This window comes from Notothenia rossii (assembly GCF_949606895.1).
Source record: "Notothenia rossii genome assembly, chromosome: 7".
Taxonomy (NCBI): domain Eukaryota; kingdom Metazoa; phylum Chordata; class Actinopteri; order Perciformes; family Nototheniidae; genus Notothenia; species Notothenia rossii.
This window is the reverse complement of record NC_136905.1, coordinates 14,704,877-14,724,617: the sequence shown is the minus strand read 5'-3', so window position 1 is coordinate 14,724,617 and position 19,741 is coordinate 14,704,877. Positions and strand designations below refer to the sequence as shown.

The window sequence follows — 19,741 nt, the reverse complement described above, 5'->3', positions numbered from 1 at the left end:
TTGTTTCTCTCCTTGTGTTTCTTATCTTGGTTTGCTGTGAACATTGGGTAATGGCCTCACCCCTGGCTGATAACAACACATTGAACAAACACTGCTTAATCCTATCTAGCCTTTTTAACAACAAAGACAATGACAACAAGCAGGGCAATAAATGCAGGTTAGGGTGATCACATGGAAATTGCAACAATATCAAACAATTACAAGTGAAGAGTTATACCACGCTTTAATAAAGCATCAATAGAAATATAATCGTAATATAAATAGTAATAGTGTTAGTGTAGTAATGACAGCAGAGTAAATTGCCTATGTGTTTATTTCTGCTTTCATATAACATGATAAACAGGCTGATTTTTTTTTTGTTCAAATGAAAATTGGACATGTGGGCTGTGATTCAGAACTAGGCTAGCTTTTTTTGCAAGTCACATCTAAAAATGTCTTGTTGGTATTTTACTGCTTGGTTACATAGCTGTATCAGCTGTTCCAGCATTCATGGGAGCTTCTTACACATCTCTTTTTCTCAACAACCTGTCTTGGGGAATTATTTGCCATTTTAACTTAGTCTAGGGCTGTATTGAAAGTCTCTTTAAACACATTTGAAACCTCTATTAAGGTTTCACGAATGAAGCTTTGAATTTGAAAAAAAAAAAAAATGTTGTTTTATTGTGGATATATAAATGTGCAAACGAAGGTGCTGTCAGATTGCAGCAAACAGAAGAGCAACTTTTATGTAATATTTAGAAAAATAAGAATATCTTTATGTCCCTTTTGTGTTGACCAAGTTAAGGTCATTAGGATTACATTTGTACATACAATTCTTAGGGTTAGGGTTAAAAGGGTTAGGGGTTAGGGTTAAAAGGGTTAGGGGTTAGGGTTAGGGTTAAAAGGTGGACAAATGAATTGTCACAATGATAGACCGTTGTTGCTTTTCTGTCTGGCTTGATACTTATGTTTGTTGAATTTCCTTGGAAAATGATGATGTCTCTAAACTCAAAGTAGTTCATCTTTGATCAGTCAACAGCAGCTGTTTCTCCAGTTATGAACATAGGTCACATCTCTAATCTGAAGACATGCATTCCACAAGAAGACTGTGAACATATCTTCTTCATAAATGATCTGAGGGCTAGCAAAACAAACTTGTGTTCCCAGTCCCGGCGGTACATTGACCCTCTCAGCCCACCGTGGGGCTGACACAGTGGGCAGCGGTGACCTCTCTGTCTCTCTCAGTGATCCAGGCCATTCTCCCAGCCTCAGCTCAGCACCCACGTGTTGTCAGCAGCTCCTGTTACGTAAGCCCTCCTGCCAGACAAAAGCTCAGCCATCCTAGACACAAATCACTGACTGCCCCATGTTGGCAGCAGCACTGTAAACGTTAGCCAGTGATCCACATAGCATCTTTCTTTTATTGATTTATTGATATGGATAAATAAAGAAGTCAGATTTTTACGGCATTGAAAAACACTTTATAATGTGTTTTTTTTTATCTCCATGTCGCTTTGCTATTCAAATGCCTTGACATGTTAGGTGAACATTGGCTCTATTGTAATTTCCCTAAAAGCAATCTACGAACTGTTTTCGTCTGCTCTATTGAAGCACTGTTTCACGTTATCGTTGTCTTGAGGAAGGTCCTTGTAGCCTAAACGTTGACTCTTTTTAAATAAACAGATGCAGAGGTGATAAGTGTGTACAGGAATTTCATATTTTTCCTTGGAATGTGGATTCTAGTCCACAGCACATTTACCCAACACATGTATCTTTCATTTGAGGAACCTGTAGCCTCCCACATCTTCACTATTGCCATAATAGCCGCTTTCACACCAAGTAATTTGCCGTACTTAGTTCCCAGCACTTAGTTCCCAGAACTTAGTTCCCAGCACTTAGTTCCCAGCACTAATTCCCCCATGGAACTAAAGAGCAATCGCGTTCACACCGGAATAAGTCCCTGAGGGAATATTACGCAAAATGTCACTTCTTCTTCTTCTGCTTTGGGTTTACTGGCAGGCCGCAAACAACTTCACGGCATATACTGCCACCCGTAGTCCCTGGCTGCGAGTCCCCGGAGTTTGGGACTGTAAGTCAGAGTAAATCTCCAGAACGCCGACACCTCCTCATCACTCCACCGCTCCCATGTTTTTTTTTGTGTTGCCATAAGTTATTCTCTCTCCGTTGGTGCACGGGGCTAATGCTAATGCTAATAATGGTAATGCCAGAAAATACAATGGCGTCTTCACAAAACCTTTCCAAGTTTTACGGGGCGTGGTTCGCAATTCGCCCAGCCGATCAGAAATTGGAACTTTTTCTCCCCAGGAAAGTACCTTTTCTCAAGCAGGGACTGAAAAGGGGGGAAAAGTTGTCATGAACTAAGTTCTCTTTTTGGTTTGAACGCAAAATCCCAGGAACTATCGGACCTAAAATGGAAAAGTACGGGGAAAAGTACTCCGGTGTGAAAGCGCCTAATATTTCGTGCGATATTACACGGTTTTAATTATTACACTTTTAGCACATTGTAGGAAGTAACCATAGCACGTAGCGACAACCTTCCAACCTTATTCTCCCTGTGCGTACAGATTATTAATGGAACATTTTATAAAAAAGATTAGATTTAATGATTTTATCGTGTCACAATAGAGGTATTATGGGGCACAATCTGTCAATTCCTCAAAAAACAAGTCATTGTTTTTGTTTTTGAAGGAGAGCTATGTGACATTATATCAAACGCATCAGAGTGGGTTCACAGGAATGGCTGATGTTACAGGCCAACAGTGACAACAGCCTTTTGTTAGTCTGTGTTGGTACTTTCTGTCCACTTCCCTTCACTTCCATCGCCCTTAAACAGATTCTTGTGTTGTCAGTGCCAGGATTTGTAGTCAATAGACCTAATAAAAGAATGATCAGACCAAAAAAATCATATTTATGGATGGCTTCACTTAGAATCCGATTTCCAGGCAGAGGCTGGATTTTGCTAAAGCCTTTGGACGAATGAACATGAATACTGAGAATAATTTCTCTCCTAATATAATTAGTTAATCATTCTTGATCCTCAATTCCAAAGCCATGTGTCATCCAACCTGCGTGCAAGACTGGGCGGGCAATTCATTAAATGCTATTTTCATTAATACTTTTGGCTCTCTCAACAATACAAAAACAAGATAACTGAGGTATTGTGCCAATTTTTCATTTTGCAATGATTCTCTTTGGTTAGTTTGGTGTTTTAAATCGACCACACCTTTATCTTTACTGTGGTGCACTGTGGCCCTGGTTGGTATTTCAGGCACAGCCCCTCAGTGTGGGAGGATCTCCGTGCTAGCTCTAGGTTCGCTTAGAAATGTTGCTTTTTTGCTGCATTTAACTTCAAAATGTACAACATGTTCTTTCAAAATGAATGATATATTCAAAGGAAACTCAGGCCCCTCATTCATTTAAATAAGACTGAGAGTCTCTGGTAAAAGATAATAATTAAAAAGGCCAGTTCCCAAAGTTGACCCTCGCACTGGTTTTTAAAACAACACAGTGAACCACATACAAACCCAGAGCAGTGCCCAATACAAGTCAAACAAAAGCCCCTATTGGTTGTGATACCTTTTAGTATGTTAGCTTTTGAACTTCGTTATTTTTAAAATATTTGTTTGTCCATGAACAAATTGGACTTCTAGGACTGGTCTTCTATACCTAATCCAAAGCGTTTTTTTTGTTGTTTTTTATGCAGTCAGTGCTTTATCTGTCAGAACGGCCTAACCCATACCTCAGTGTTATACTGTCTGAGGTCTATGTCTTTAACAATCTTTTTGTTTTAATGGTTGAATGGCCCCCTCTTTAAGTAGTTCTGTATGTGATCAGTAGACCTGATTATCGCATAATTGACAGGAATGTAAGAAGACCCTGCAGAGGAGGCTGCTGAATGCCTGACTTTGCAGAGAATACTAGAAATACACGCTGGCTGAGAAAGGCCTTTTGTACTAACGTCTGTTCCTCCCCTGCGTGCTAGTGTGGCTTTTACTGTTATAATGATTGAGGAACTGGGGGAGGTAGGCAGAGCACAAAGCAAGACAAGGATGGAGAGGTGTAAGAAGAGTCAACTCGTGACTCATCAGACGCAGTGGAGCGGGTTCACTGAGTCAGAGATGAAGCAGGAACACTGGGTGGTGGATGAGCCATGGGACGGATGGGAATAGATGACTGTAGGTAGATTTGCAAAAATTGGATCAGGCAGTAATGCACTTCAAAGCAGCATAAAGACTGGATAGCGTTCTGATTGTTCACAGCAATTTTGTCATTAAAACATCAAGAAAACATTGTCTTTGTTTCTGAGCTGACTACATCTTGGATGTATTTAAACCCCTTTATTGGTTTGTAAAATGCTGCCCTGTCATATTCTTCTCTAAAACTAATACTCATGGTTGATAACAGTGCTCACATTTCCATTTGGTGTTGCAGCCCTAACATGAAAGGTGTTATTTGCCTTTTGACCTGCATGTATCAGTAAAGAATATTATATACACCTACTAAATGTTGAATTGCTGTGAAAAGGATGATAGCACAGCAAAGTGCTAAGGAAGTACAAAGAGAACACGCTTTTAACTGTCTGAATGTGCTTCAAAGCACTGCTGAGAAAGTGTATGCTCACTCAGAATAATTTTACTGGTAAAATACAGGCTTTTAGTTTTAGCTTGGCACCAAAAGTACCTCTTTTAGCCAGAGCTACTTTGATGCACGCCTTTTGTCTGGACGTGCATCGATTGCCCTTTAAATCCTTTGTGTCAACGGCCCATTGATGCTGACTCTTTTTCGCCCTCAGTCTTGATAATGTTTCTGTATTGATTTCACTGTCCAACTGATGCTGGTCTTTAGGATCTGCCGTTGAAATCTGAAGAGTAAAATCGTCTAATTGATTTCAAAGGAGCCTCACTGAAGGAGTTCTGTTTCCTCACATTGACTTTAACATTTATTTGACATTGAGATCTAATTACTTGACATATCCATGGTTCTATTCCTTTATCTAACTAACATTCCCTAAATTGGCAAATATTTGCATTTTACATCAGATTATGATTTGATTATCTCCGATTGACTGTGAAACCGACTTCATCACGGGTGTTAGCTGAATTCTGCACTTGCTTTCTCTTAGCACATGGTTAAAGTGCTTCTTCTGCTCAGACCCTTCATGACCTGTTTCTCTGGCAGAATGAAACTCTTGTCTGTTTACATATTCAACAGTTCATATCTGAAGACGGCAATCATGAACTTTGGTCTCGAGTATACATTTGAAAGAAAATAAACGAGTTGAGGCAATGTATTGCCTCAACTAGTATTGTGACAGATTTTCTGAATTTATAACAGCTAATTATAAAAGGTAGGGTTCACAAAAACAAGATAATTACGGAAAGCGCACAGTAACGTCTCCCACATGACAGACATCACGCGCCTGACAGCAGCTACCCCGCATGTGTAGTTTGACTTTTAATAGGTTTCAATGCAAATCCAAGCAAACAGTTTGTGAGACCTGTTCACTTTGTGTGCCACAGCTGTTGCCTTGGATGACTGAAAAGGTGTCAAGTTCAAAAGTAACCAGGTCACAACATGCTTGCATTTGAACATTTATATCAGTGTGTCTTTCATTCACTGTTGCATCTCTTTCATCCATTTTAAACTCACTCCTGATGAGTTAATACCTGCAGGTTATTTAAATGTAATCTCATTTCTCTTCTCAGGTGTGGCAGATTGAATAGCACACGGCAGAGGAGTGCCTCCCCCCTCACCCCTCCCCCTGCTGCCCCGCCAGGAAGAGCAGAGTCCGTGTTTGTTTATTTTTTTTTCTGCTTTGATACAACCCGCAACCTGGTGAATTCATGATCACATGACCGTGGATATGGACGCAGTCCTATCCGACTTTGTCCGTTCCACTGGAGCTGAACCAGGATTGGCCAGAGATCTGCTCGAGGGTAAGAATTTAATTACTCAAAAACAAAATACCACTGGTCTTAAGACAAAGATCATCTGGAAAAGGTTTTTTAAATGTCCTCAAGGCTGTACTGAATGTCATTGTTTTACATTCCAAGAGGTTTTTGAATGAATATCTTTCTTAATGTATTTTATGATGTCCTTACCCTTAACAATAGGCGAGGGGGGTTTAGTTATTTTGGTTAAATAAATGTAATTTATGGTGTTAGATGGATGATAAGCAGCTGCAGTGAATTATGTTTTTTGATACATTTGACTTTTGAAATTATTAATCTGAAGTTATAGGAAAGGCTTGGATCATGCATGTCAGTGACAATTCAACGCAGCCACCACTGAAATCAAATAACATACAAAGTTTAACCCTGGTAATCGGACATAAAAAACTTGCATCCAAATTAGGGCTGAACGATATATCGTGTCATGGCGATATCCGCGATATGCGCATGCGCGATATTCACATCGCAGGGACGTGCGATTTTATTAATTTTTTATACATTTTTATTTTTGTTCATTTTTTTTTTTTAGGACGTGCAATATTAAGTAGGTACATTAACTCAAACACGTCATGTTACAATTATTTTTGCTGCTTGCTACAAAAGGAAAACTTGCGCGGCTCTCATGTCAGGGGTACTTGAGTGAGTGACATGCAGGCTCTGCATGCACAGCAAGCCACCAATCACAATCATTCTTGATCAGATCACAGCAGGCCCCGCACTGCTAGTTTGCAGACCATCAAAACACCGGTAAAAAATGAGCAAGGCACAGGAAGAAAATACCGGCCAGAATGAAGATTTACTTCCAAAAAGAAAAGCAACATCTGCCATCTGGAACTATTTTGGATCCAAAAAGGCTCTTCTCTTCTTCATTCACAGATGAACCCCCTTATTTGAGGGTAAGCAACATGCATTATCATGACATGTTAGATCATGACTTAAGGTACGATGAGTCAACCAGTTAAGATCCAGACGTCCGTGACTAAAATCCTTCATCCGGTTAAATATAGTTAAAAGAAACGCAATATATATCGCAGGGGAAAAAAATATCGCAATGTCAGTTTTTTTCAATATCGTGCAGAGCTAATTTAAATATCGTTTTAAAATTGCAATATCAACATTATGAATGAAACATAGAAAGTGTTCAATGGAGTTTGAACAAATCTATACAGTCATCTATTCAATGAGGAAATATTTTCAAATCAGTTATATCTTTACCAATTGTGTAAAATGAATATACACTTTGATCCCCTCTTGTTTTTGTACTTTAATTTAGTATCTGCTGCTTCCGTTCCTTACACAACTATAAAAACAAAGGGGGGGGGGGGGGGGGGTTGTGTGAAGCTGACAGCTGGTGATGTTCAGAGCAGCTGACAAATTGACCCCTGTCTCAGTCAGTACTTCTCACTTGTTACTGTCAATTGGGCATCATACACTAACAGACGCAAGGTATATCTGGAGTCATCAGCACTCCTGTTGCCTAGCAGCACCACCAGTTGCAGATAGGAGAATGGGTTAAAAATTTAATGCAGTGAACGGCATCAAGCCGGCGAGGCGTGCTCCAAATTCTGATATTTACGCAAGCAAAGGAATGTGCCGGTGGCCTTTACATAAGATAAGACGGGTTATGGTCGCATTGGCCGGTTGTAAGTATTTAAACTCATTAGGTACGTGTCATTTGCTCGACGCAGAAACAAGACTCAGGTTGTCACGCTGGTGGCTGACAGATGTTCTTCCTGTCCCTCTCTCTGTCTGTAGGTAAGAACTGGGATTTCACTGCTGCCCTCAGTGACTTTGAACAGCTACGACAGGTGCATGCTGGGAACCTGATGTATTCATTCACAGAGGACAGGACGTATCTGCAACCCGAAAAGGAGATGGCCAGGGTAGGGCGGCCAATACTCCACCGCCAGGATGAGGTGGTGCAAGGTGAGGCAAATGACATTTCTTTGAAGTAGTAGTATTTAAGGATTCAAGGCTTTTATTGTCATACGTACATAGCTACAGTGTAGTTATGTCGATGAAAGTCTTAGGTCACAGTGCAACACAGTAAAACGGATAAAATAGTGCAAGTAAATACAATAAAATAGAACCAGTTTTAAAGTGCTGAGGTCAGTAAGGAATGTTGAAGGAGGGTGCACGCTGGTATAACGCGACAAAAGCAAGCTCAGAAAATCATCACAATGTTAAAAAGTTACTTTCGGACTTGTAATGGTTAAACATTTGGACACTTTGTGAGTTTTTGTGCAACAACATGGCCAACTGCTCCACTTGCTTAGAGCACTTCACATTGATTTAATCAGCAGACAAGAGGTGGTGCATTTTTAAAGAGCAGAACCAATTAAAAGCAACAATGAAAGATTTTAGCGCATGTAGGAGCCATATGTTAAAATGTATATTTGAATATGATAATCCTTTGTTATTAGTGCTATCACATCATTTATTTGAACCAGCCGTGTGAAATTCACGGCATAGACGACCGCAGCTGTACGTGATTACGAGACGTTATAGCCAACGGCAGCTGCTGGTGATTGGGGTGTGAGAAAGAGAAAGAAGCACCGAGCAACATAGTTTTTTGAGAGAATATGTGTTTGTATTTGATACCCTTTTGTGTAAGTAAAAAACAAACTATCCCGAGACGTATTTTGTCCGAGTCAAGCTTATTTGCTATCTGTGAGCCGAATTTTGGATTACTGGAACTACAGCGCATACTGCCAAATGAATAAAGTTGCTCCTTTAAAAGTTCTAACATCTGATGGTGTTGCACTAAACATTTGTTGACTGCTTTGCTGACACGCTTTTTCTTTAAAAACTGCTCGTACAGCCAAAAAAGATAAAAAGCAACAGATCAAATAAAATTTTAGTTTTTTCCAAATAGAGAAAAATCACCAACATTTTGATTTGTAATTAATTGAATTAATTATTACTGGATAAATTCATAAATCCATTTTCTAATTTAATTAAAGTGGACCTATCATGCTATATTTGAATAATATAGTGTAGGACCATACCTATATAAGGCATATTTATACTTTTTATTTTTCAAAATACCAAACAGATCATGCATTTGAGCCATTCCTCATTTCGCTCAATGTAACACTGTCTTTTCATGGGCTGATTCTGTGAGAACAGCACCATCTACAGGCCTGGCATATGTACTACAGCGTCTCCAGCGCTTTCCAACGGCAATGTCCGTGGCTGTCTCCTGTTGATTGGTGGGGTTGGCCCAATAGCCGTAGCGCCACTTCTGGGACGCCATAGAAGTGTTCAAATCTGGATCAGTCTGTATCAGATCCATTGCAGCCCCTTTTTTAGAGATTTGGGTATGGAGGAAAATAGAGAGGGTTGTGTTTTCTGACACTTGGTGAGTTCCCTGGAACACCGGGGACACATATTCATGTATAAAAGACGTACAAAAGTGCATTTTGCATGATAGGTCACCTTTAAGTTACTTCCCAACACTGATAATCAGGAGTAACTAATACATTTTTTTTTAAAATATTCTTATTTACCACCTTTTCTCTACACCCTCTGCCATTGTGTGTTAGCTGCTACAGAGAAGCGTCTTTCGAGGGGAATCTCCCACGCCAGTTCCACCATCGTGTCCCTGGCGCGCTCTCACGTCTCGAGCACTGGAGGGAGCAGCACCGAGCCGCTTCTGGACACGCCCCTCTGCACTTTCCAACTTCCAGACCTCACCGTGTACCGGGACGACTTCCGGGGCTTCATCGAGAGGGACCTCATCGAGCAGTCCATGATGGTGGCATTGGAGCATGCTGGTGAGATAAACTGAACATCAACCCTCATATGACATTTGTATGATTTGTATGCAATGCTTGCTGCTTGAATGACACAGCTGTTTTTATTGTTTCATGACATAGCATGCATTTTCTGTAGATACAGAGTTACTATACTCAACGATATTAGCACATATTGGGTAATCGTGTCGATACACATCATATTGTTTAATGAATGAATGCTGACATGAAAGAGTTATGTGATATTATTTTTCCAGCATGAAAATCTGGTTTCAATACAGTATCCAAACTTCTTCATTTTTTCCATCTGGAAGTACTACAGCAATTGTATTTGAATTTATACTGTGCCATATTTGTTTTACAAACAAGAAGGCTAAGTTTTTCCTGTTTGCCTGCAGGGCGACTAAACTGGTGGACCAAAGTGGTTTCAAACTGTCAGAATCTGCTGCCTCTGGCGACAAGCGGAGATGGAAATTGCCTGTTACACGCCGCCTCGCTCGGTGAGTATCACAGACCTTTTTAAACAAGACCCTAATACAGCGCAGTTTCACACTCCATTAGCATTCATTGAGCGAGCTTGATTGATGGTTTCAGCACTAATTGCAATGTTGCAATGCACGTTCACTTAGCCCTCTTAGCTCACTTAGCCCGAGCACAGAAAATTAATAATATCCTAACCAATGCATCTCTGAAGACATTGTTGTTTCCCTCAGTAGTGGATGGGAATGTAATATTAATGTGCTTAATGTGTGTTTCAAAAAGGTTCTAGGCTTACATTATAGAGTTAAAATAGCTTCTAATTATTTGCTCTAATGTATCAATGTAAAAATATTGATTGCAAAGTGTAATGGCTATAAAATGCTGGTCACCATCGGCGTTACATTTGTCTACCTCGCTTTCAATATGTAATTCTGTCTGCTACCGTGTACAATCTCTGGTGAAAAGGAAGCCTTGATGTACTTTACAAAGCTTTGGGAAACAAAATGCAACGCTACCTGTGTAATGTTTTTCTCAATCTTTTCGTATGAAAGTAAATAGCATTAGCTCAAAAAGATCAAACACTTGTCCGATAACGCCATACCCCAATTTGCATATTATTGACATCATCATGCATTTAATGGCAATAAGCTTCCTGATTGTGTCCATTGCAGTGAGGGGAGGGGGAGAAAATCTGTGCTGGGGTTACTCTGACCACTTTTCGGAAAAAATAACAGTATAACAGATTTCAAAATATGTCCCCTGATGGTCTGAAAAAGTCACTAAATGTGTGGCTTGTTGTAGGCTCTGAAGAAATCTGAACACGCAGTTGTCATTTTGAAATGCTCTGTTTTGCCACTTGAAGGCAAAACACATTTTAACTATCAGGGATACAATTTAACATAAATAAAAGTACTTCAGTTATTTTCATCTGCAAATATGTGTAGGGGTTTACAGTTTTCTGACGGTACCAGCACCCACTTTAACTATTTAACTTTAACTATTTTTTGTTTCACAGTTTATTCATTAATTCTGAGAATAGTTGTCAACAGTTAAATCTGTACAATTCCAAAAAAGCTCATGAAACTCTTAATTACAACCAAACCATTATACACAATATTTTTGATTGTTTGATTGTGTTTATGATGCAGGTATGTGGGGTTTTCACGACCGGGACCTGATGCTGCGGAAGTCCCTGTATGCGCTGATGGATCACGGGTTGGAGCGAGAGGCACTGAAGCGCAGGTGGAGGTGGCAGCAGACACAGCAGAACAAAGAGGTCTGTTGTAGAGGCGGAACATTTCTCTAGGTCATGTTTGAAACTCTGTGGGCAGGGCTAGTGTTAAGCATGGAGAAGCTGGTGGAGTCAGGAAAGCTGTTTTACTTGAATGCGATATACAGGAACAATGCACAAGTAAAGGCCTTTAAATGGCTGAAGTCTCTTGCATGGCAACAGCTCACTGTGGTGCGTTTGTTTTCTGTGTTCCATGTAATGCCAGGTGATCCAAAACAATGGAAACAATAACAGAGACAGGCAGGACAGCATTAGGTCGCTGTAAACTTTGTTCAAATCTCAGTGATTTCCAGTAATTTTGCATAATAACCACAGCCTAGATTGAGGACAGAATACTGGGTCATTTGGTGTAGTAGTTGCATGAAGTCAGTTGCTTCATGCCTTTAGTAATTATGTAGCAGTATGCAAGTATTTATAGCTGTAGATATGTTTTGACCATCAGGCCTATGAAGAAATGCGTGTTATATCCATCAGAGGTTGTGTTTTAGCATGACTGTAACATTAATCAGAAAGATATACAACCACTTTATTCCCTACACTACCTCTACGAAGTTTCTATTTTTTGGAAATGCGGGAATTCAGTTATGTTGAGGTGATAGTTAGTAATGGGTTTGTACTGTGTTACATTTTATTGAGAGGCTTTTTTTCTAGAACATTTTAAAATCAACGACAGAGGAAAACTCCTAACATAATCCAGTCCAGTTAAAAAAACTGCAAATAAATATGACCTCAATGAAATACTCTATACACAAATACCTCACAAATACTTTATTGCAGAACAGTTGTATTGGACTGCATGGATTGTACAGGTGTACCTAATAAAGTAGCCACCAACCGCTTTAACAACCAAACATTTAAAGGTTTGCACTACAAGTTTGTCAGCATTCAAATGTTAAAACCATTTCCATATACCGTAATTTTCTGACTATAAGCCGCGCCTTTTGTCCCATTTTTCGACGCTGCGGCTTATATAACGGTGCGGCTAATCTATGGATTTTTACAGGTAACGGCCACTAGGGGACCTCCTAAATCTATGGATTTTACAGTTTACAGTCCACCAACTTTAACTCTATGGGCTCTATGGCCGCTCCGCGCCCCCCACCTTTAAGCGGCGGGCTGCGGCGGGCTCCAGCAGGAAAAGCTGGAGGCCGTAAAAGAGTGAGACAGGTAGCGCGCAAAAGTAAAAGTGGAACCGAGAGTGGTATGAGAGACAGAACGAGAGCAAGACAGACAGACATTACGAGAGCGAGACAGTTTGTCCCCGTACCACTGGTTGAAAACCACTGCTGTCGATCACTGCCGGTACGTGCGCTGGGAGCGCACCGTTTAAGTTTGAAAGTTGAAAAGTTTGTGTGTCTGAAACGCTATGTGATACAGTACAGTTTACACAGCACAGTACATGTTCTGTAGCTACTATTGCACTAAATGCTAACACTTGAATACGTTATGCAAATATCCAACTTGTTTGTTGAAATGTTAATAAATGGGAGCTTCCTCAAACAGCCATCTCTTTCCCGACAATCCCCTCTGTGCACGAACCCTTACATATGGTAATGAAACATTAAAACACCTGCGGCTTATAGTCCAGTGCGGCTTATGTACTCATCATTCAATTTAGCTGCTGCGGCTTATATTCAGGTGCGCCTTATAGTCCGAAAATTACGGTACTTAAAATGGATTGTCTTCTCTTGGTCAACAACCTGTCACTCTTAGAAGGGTTCACTGTTACTTCTTTTCATGAGCCATTTAACATCAGTTTTTGACACTGTGGTTTTAAGATTGTGTTATCATAACCCTACTGTTTGACTTTATCATCTGTAAGTGCTGGTATCTCCACCTTGTATTGATACTCTTTATCAGAACCCATGAGAGAGACTGTTTGAGTTGTGGATGCACTTTACTTCAACACTCTGCAAAGGCAAAAAAAAGATTTTTAGAGCCTTTTTTCTAACAGAACCAAATACCTCTCCTCCCCCTGACAGCGTAGCAGCACACCGAGTATGTTTTCTAAAGTGGTTGCAGGCAGCGTGCAGACACCCGCAGAGGAGATGCCAGACGAATCACTGCTTGATGTTCTTCAACAGTTACCACAGAGGTGTCTTTAAGAAAATCACTTAAACCAAAACTTGCTCCAGTGGAGCTGCACTGTGGCGAGCGGTAGAGGACTGTGGCTGTGCTGGGACGCTCTCTCGTCTGAATGTTCTGCTTCGGTCAATAAGGACATTTATATTTTGAAGAGAATGTTAAGCCTCTGAACCCCACAACCCATACAAGTTCAATTGTGTGTGACGAGCGCCTCTGTCAGGGAAACTAAGCAAATCTCAAAGTAGTTTTATTTCATCCATTTCATTTCATTTAATAGTTTATTCGAACCGGGACAGTGCACATTGATGAACACTTTAAAACAAAAATAATGCTTACAAGTGTAAATGAGCCGAATTTGAGCTTTGAGCTAATTTCCATCCGTAGTCCCGTCACATACAACATATAAGAACATGACATTTATATACATAGCAAAAATAAATACATGATATGCAGGAAGAGCATGAGCAGCACATACAAGCATTTACCTTATGGCAGTACAATGTAGCAGCTTTGATATATAAAGTGCAAGAGAAGAAACCCCTGTGTTAAAGTGCATTTAGCGGTGATTACACATCTGGTTGTTTCTCATCCATTCTTTAAGTTGACCTTTAAAACTATTGAGAGCGGGACAATCCGCATCTCAGTTGGGAGGCTATTCCACAATGAGCTGCCTTTAATTGAGAGGACATGTTGTCAAAAAGTGGTCCGTCTGCGGTGGACTTCACAGTCTCCTCTGGTTTCTGAGCTAGTGCAGCGTCCAGTGAGTTTTTTGTGGATGAATTCCCAAGTCACTGTGTTCTACATGTTTCATTTCAAATGTACCCACATCCTTTGAAAAACACGACATGCTGCGTTCCTCAGCGCAACTGGGAGCCATGAATGACTCGGCTGAGACAGACAGTCATTTAACAAATATTCAGTGAAACTGCAACTGAACTTCAGGCTGTTTACACAAAGCAGAGGAGAGGACAAGAGAGCGTATACTTAGAGGTTATACAAATGTAAATAGATCCATATCAAATAGCATTCTGAGCCCCTGTTTTCTCCCAATATTGAAAATACTTGTGGGTTCTTTGAAGAAAGTTGAATAAAGATGATTTTATTCTATTTTTTGCAACAGCAAAAAAGAGAAAAAAGGTCACAAATTAAACTTCCATACTTCCTAACTAACTTGTTTTCTTCCTGGTATTATAAATGCACAAAATAAATGTTTATGTTTTCCTGTCTTATGGCCATGACTGTGCTGTTAGGAGTGCAGGATTTATAATCAAAACAAAGCCATAGAGTGTAAAATGCTCCAGAATGAAAATATTGGGTGAAACTGTGAAAGTTATTGATTAATGAACAATTTCCTTATTTCCTTAAATGGAGATTCTGTTTCTACTGTGTGAGCGATACAGCGAGGGTTGAAAATGCACTATTTAAGTTTCTTTCCTCAATTGTTGGCATGTAACCTTGTGGTAAGACGCCATAACGTCAGTGCATGCTTTTGTGACACTTGACACTCCCTCTCTAAATGTGTGTGTGTCCTTCCTTTCTCCTCAGTCTGGTCTGGTGTACACGGAGGAGGAGTGGCAGAAAGAGTGGAATGAACTGTTGAAGCTGGCCTCCAGTGAGCCGAGAATACACTACAGCACCAACGGCACCAACGGGTGAGGCCTGGCTCAGACAATGCAGGGCCTGTTAACCTGACGCACACTTAGTCACACTCATGTTTTTATTCATGAACAAACAACTGCGCTCACTCTCTGAACTGAGTGACTGGCCCTCATTTTTAGTCAATCTGCTATTTATTGTAACAATATAAGATCGCGGGTACAAGCGGCCGAGATGGGTTTTCTCCGCAGGGTGGCTGGTGTCTCCCTTAGGGATAAGGTGAGAAGTTCAGTCATCCGGGAGGGACTCGGAGTTGAACCGCTCCTCCTTCGCGTCCAAAGGAGCCAGTTGAGGTGGTTCGGGCACCTAGTTAGGATGCCACCTGGGCGCCTACCTAGGGAGGTGTTCCAGGCACGTCCAGCTGGGAGGAGACCAAGGGGTAGACCTAGGACCAGGTGGAGGGATTATACCTCTTCGCTGGCCTGGGAGCGCCTTGGGATCCCCCAGTCAGAGCTGGTTGATGTGGCCAGGGAAAGGAAAGTTTGAGGCTCTCTGCTGGAACTGCTACCTCCGCGACCCGACCACGGATAAGCGGGAGAAGATGGATGGATGGATGGATGGAATATAAGTTCAAAGGGTTGCATACACTGTCCGGGCTTCACAGTTGAAACGCTTAATGTGGTTTCACTTTCATATGTTTATGAATGTGGCACAACAAAAAGTCAACAATTCACTTTTTTTTGTATTCCTCAAGGAAAACCAATCCATCCAAGTATTTGTTGGTTTGCAACAGTAGAACAAATGGTGCTTCTGTTTACCTAATGCCATGTTGTTGTTGTCCTCAGGGTGGAGTCCTCAGATGAACCGGTGTACGAGAGTTTGGAGGAGTTTCACGTCTTCGTCTTGGCCCACGTCCTCAGACGACCCATCGTGGTGGTGGCTGACACCATGCTGAGGGACTCTGGAGGAGAGGGTAAATATGCCCAAGGCCTCATATGCAGAATTTACACAAAAATTGGCAGAAAATCACTAGGAATATTTCTCAGTTTCCTACTATTTGCCTGAGTTATCCTAATAAGAAAAGCACAATCCATCTGGTATCTGAAGCATGGGAAAACAAACAAACAATACAAACTAATGCCAGATATTATACGACCCATTTCAGTCAAATAAAATACAATAATATCCGATAAAAATCCAACTGGAGCTGAGGTAACATCTTTAAAGTCTGTTTATTCCCTTTGCACTGTTGAGACACATGAATGGCTTTCTGATACTAGAGGTGACAACAGTCTTGTTATAACATTAATGCAGCTCTCATAATGAGGTGACAGTTGGAATCAGATAGAACTAAACCTCCAACTAATGAAATAGTGATTTGATTTATTGATAGAGGTGAAAGCTCATATTATTTTTAGCTCAAACTTTCTTGCGGTCGCCCTTTTCTGCTGTTTAATGTCCTTGTTTCTCTTCCCTAGCCTTTGCGCCCATCCCGTTTGGAGGCATCTACCTACCGCTGGAGGTGCCAGCTGCCAAGTGCCACCGCTCGCCCCTCGTCCTGGCATACGACCAGGCGCATTTCTCTGCCCTCGTCTCCATGGAGCAGAGGGACGGCTCCAAAGATCAAAGTAAAGGTCAGCGTCGTTCATCTTGATTATCGTCCCATGTGTTTGCTTTTCATACTGCCTCGTAGGAAGCAGTTGAAATTCATCACAGAGAGATTACAGAGATACAATTTAACGTCAATAAAAGTACTTCAGTTATTTTCATCTGTAAATATGTGTAGGGGTTTACAGTTTTCCGACGGTACTAGCACCCACTTTACAGCTCGGTGCCTTGGCTTGATGAGTCATTCTTTTTTTCTTTAGTAGTTTATTTAAGAATGGTGACTAATGGCCATTACGCTTTTGAGTATATCCACACACACCACACACCACGCAAGCAAATGACCACCTCCCTGAGTTAAGATTTAGATGCCAGTTCCACCACCTAAGATTTGTAGTTAAAGTACTACTCTGATTTGGATACAATATGCTTTGAATAACTGTCAGTCTATTTTCTTTTGCTAATGCAGCTAATGCTAATATAATGCTATTTTCTTTTCCTCTCACCCTACAAGAGTTCGATTTTGGAGAGCACTGAATAAGTGTGGTGCACAGATGAACTTTATCCTTATATTTCAGGACATAGCCCAGACGTTGTATTGTTTACCAGTCTAAAAATATCACCTTTGACCGTCCAAAGGCAACATTAGTCAGACATTCCAGACTGAATGTTCAAACAGAAAGTGAACGAATTGATTGCTCTCAGAAATATTTCTGTCTGCAGACATGGCAGTGCTGGATTTAAACGTTTTATCTGTTTTGCTAAGAATACTTCCCCCCCCCCCCCCCTCTCTATCAGCAGTTGTGATCCCTCTCACTGACTCGGAGCACAAAATGCTGCCTCTGCACTTCGCTGTGGATCCTGGGAAAGATTGGGAGTGGGGCAAGGATGACACAGACAACGTGATGCTGGCAAGGTATGTTCTCCAAAACATCTTACATATTTAGCAAGGAATTTGTCCGACGTGCTCTTAAGAATCAAACATGTGTACGTCTTTAGTGACAGCTGTCCCTTCAGCACAGAGTGTCAGTGTGTAGGGATTGACCCCTGACTTCGGATTAGAGACACTTGGTGCCAGTGACAATTAGATTAGCTCTAAATACCTTCTATGAATGGAGCGGGGAAGGAGCGCAAAAATAGCAGCTCGGTAAAAATAACCGCCCGTCGTATTTACGTCACGGATGACTGTGGATGTCTTACTCAGACCGGATGGTGGACAGAGATGACATTATAAAAGTGTCTGTTTATATTGTTTGTAAAAGGTCATTGGCTAGTGCAGGGTATGATGGACAACAGCAAGATGCTTTAAGTGCTATTAACCGTAGCATTCAGAGCCACTTTAACAGTTGTTGTTAAGCAGCAGCACGCAAATCAATGAGTTTTTATTACTGGTCTACAGAAAGACAATCTTCAACAGGGCTGTCAAACTCAATTTGAGATAAAGTGCCACACTCTGTTTAGCATAATATGATCTCAAGTAGGCCAGCCAAGTAACACCATTACATAATGACCTTTAAATAACCACACCTTGAAATCGTTCCCTTCTTATAGTTTAAAGAACTACATCTGAAGGTTTACATTTAATGAACAACCACTTACCAAACAGATTATGAACAGCCTGAGTTGGTAGCTGATCTCTAGACACACCTGACTGCTGTGCTCTCAAACCGGCCAACTGTTTACTTATCTTCTCCTCTGTTCTCAGTTGCTGTGTTGACTCCGGTACATAATTAGATATTATGTTCATTGAAAGCTAAAAAGGGGATGTGCACACACCAAGCACACTGGCTTCGATTTGAACTCTGCTAAGAAATAGGAACTAGTACATTTCTTTTGAAAAACACGACCACTCTTCTGTCCACTTTTCTCTATTTTCTTTTGGGTAACGTTTTTAACCATGAACAGTAGCCTTTTCTTCTGAACAGCGTTGTGTCACGTAACAAAATCTTTTGATTAAGTATGCAAGCTTTGAATCTATACCGTTTCCAGCGTAGGGCCTGCTAATCTTTTTAGGACACTGTGGCCCCCGGTGGACACATACGAACACCAGCACATTTGATGGAATAACTGGAATTACCTACTTCTATACAATCTTTACATTTGTATTAAAAGGATTGGTTTTTGTATTTATTTTTAATGGAGTAAGCTTCTCTGCGTACATTCACAGTATGATATTTTAATAGTAAAGCTGCATTGATGTCTTGTAAGTCATGTTGATGTTTCTATTGCTTGCTGCATATTCGTGTTCTGTCAGACAGAAAGAACATAATATAAGGGCATCATTTACTTCCTAAACATCAACTAATTTCCATAGTGACAACACTTGAGTTCTTGAAGAGAAAGCGAGTCTCCTCTCACTGTTTTGTTTTTCTCTCCCTCTTTCTCCCAGTGTGGCTCTTTCTTTGGAGGCCAAGCTCCAGATGTTGCACACGTACATGACGGTCACCTGGCTGCCCCTTCCTTGTGAGGTAAACATGAGAGGCCACACATCCATTGTTGCAGCCAATAATATGTTTTTGTTATTTTTTTGAACACTGGATGGCGTAGTGGTGCAACGGGGTATTAAAGTGACCTCAGCGCGGTACAGGTGTGAGTGTTTGAGGCTGTTATGGGCAAACAGTTTTTGAATGTGTTGCCATACACATGCAGGTTTTTGGTTGAAAATAATTGGTAATTCAACTTTGTCGTCATTGGAGAGCGCACACGTGCAACTAGTAAATCATAGCTTAGCAATCCCTCTGAGATATTGAGTGGCAACAATCACCACATCCATCCTGAGTCATGTTAACTCCTCTACAGCATGGAGGCTTATAAAACCGTCTCAGCCTTCAGATGTTACCACAGCTTTAATTGGACAAACTTGTTTTGCTTAAACTTATTTTGCCATGGCAGTCCAGATAAATCACAGATAAGAAAGACAAGTGAATTCTATTTGAACTATCCATGAAGGCTGGTGGAGGATTCCAGAGTAATTCAGT

The 19,741-nt window shown here is 40.8% G+C and overlaps 1 protein-coding gene across 1 annotated transcript in view; it reads left to right on the top strand.

Moving 5' to 3' along the window:
* Positions 1–19,741, top strand: part of otud7b (OTU deubiquitinase 7B) — a 47,258-nt gene that overhangs the window by 21,335 nt on the left and 6,182 nt on the right. Inside the window, exons 2-11 of the mRNA XM_079694587.1 lie at positions 5,706–5,936; positions 7,707–7,877; positions 9,497–9,727; positions 10,105–10,206; positions 11,335–11,462; positions 15,108–15,214; positions 16,004–16,131; positions 16,637–16,792; positions 17,565–17,679; positions 19,153–19,231. Of these exons, the coding sequence (XP_079550713.1) occupies positions 5,852–5,936; positions 7,707–7,877; positions 9,497–9,727; positions 10,105–10,206; positions 11,335–11,462; positions 15,108–15,214; positions 16,004–16,131; positions 16,637–16,792; positions 17,565–17,679; positions 19,153–19,231 (1,302 nt within the window). The 5' untranslated portion in view covers positions 5,706–5,851. The remainder of the gene's footprint in view (positions 1–5,705; positions 5,937–7,706; positions 7,878–9,496; positions 9,728–10,104; positions 10,207–11,334; positions 11,463–15,107; positions 15,215–16,003; positions 16,132–16,636; positions 16,793–17,564; positions 17,680–19,152; positions 19,232–19,741) is intronic.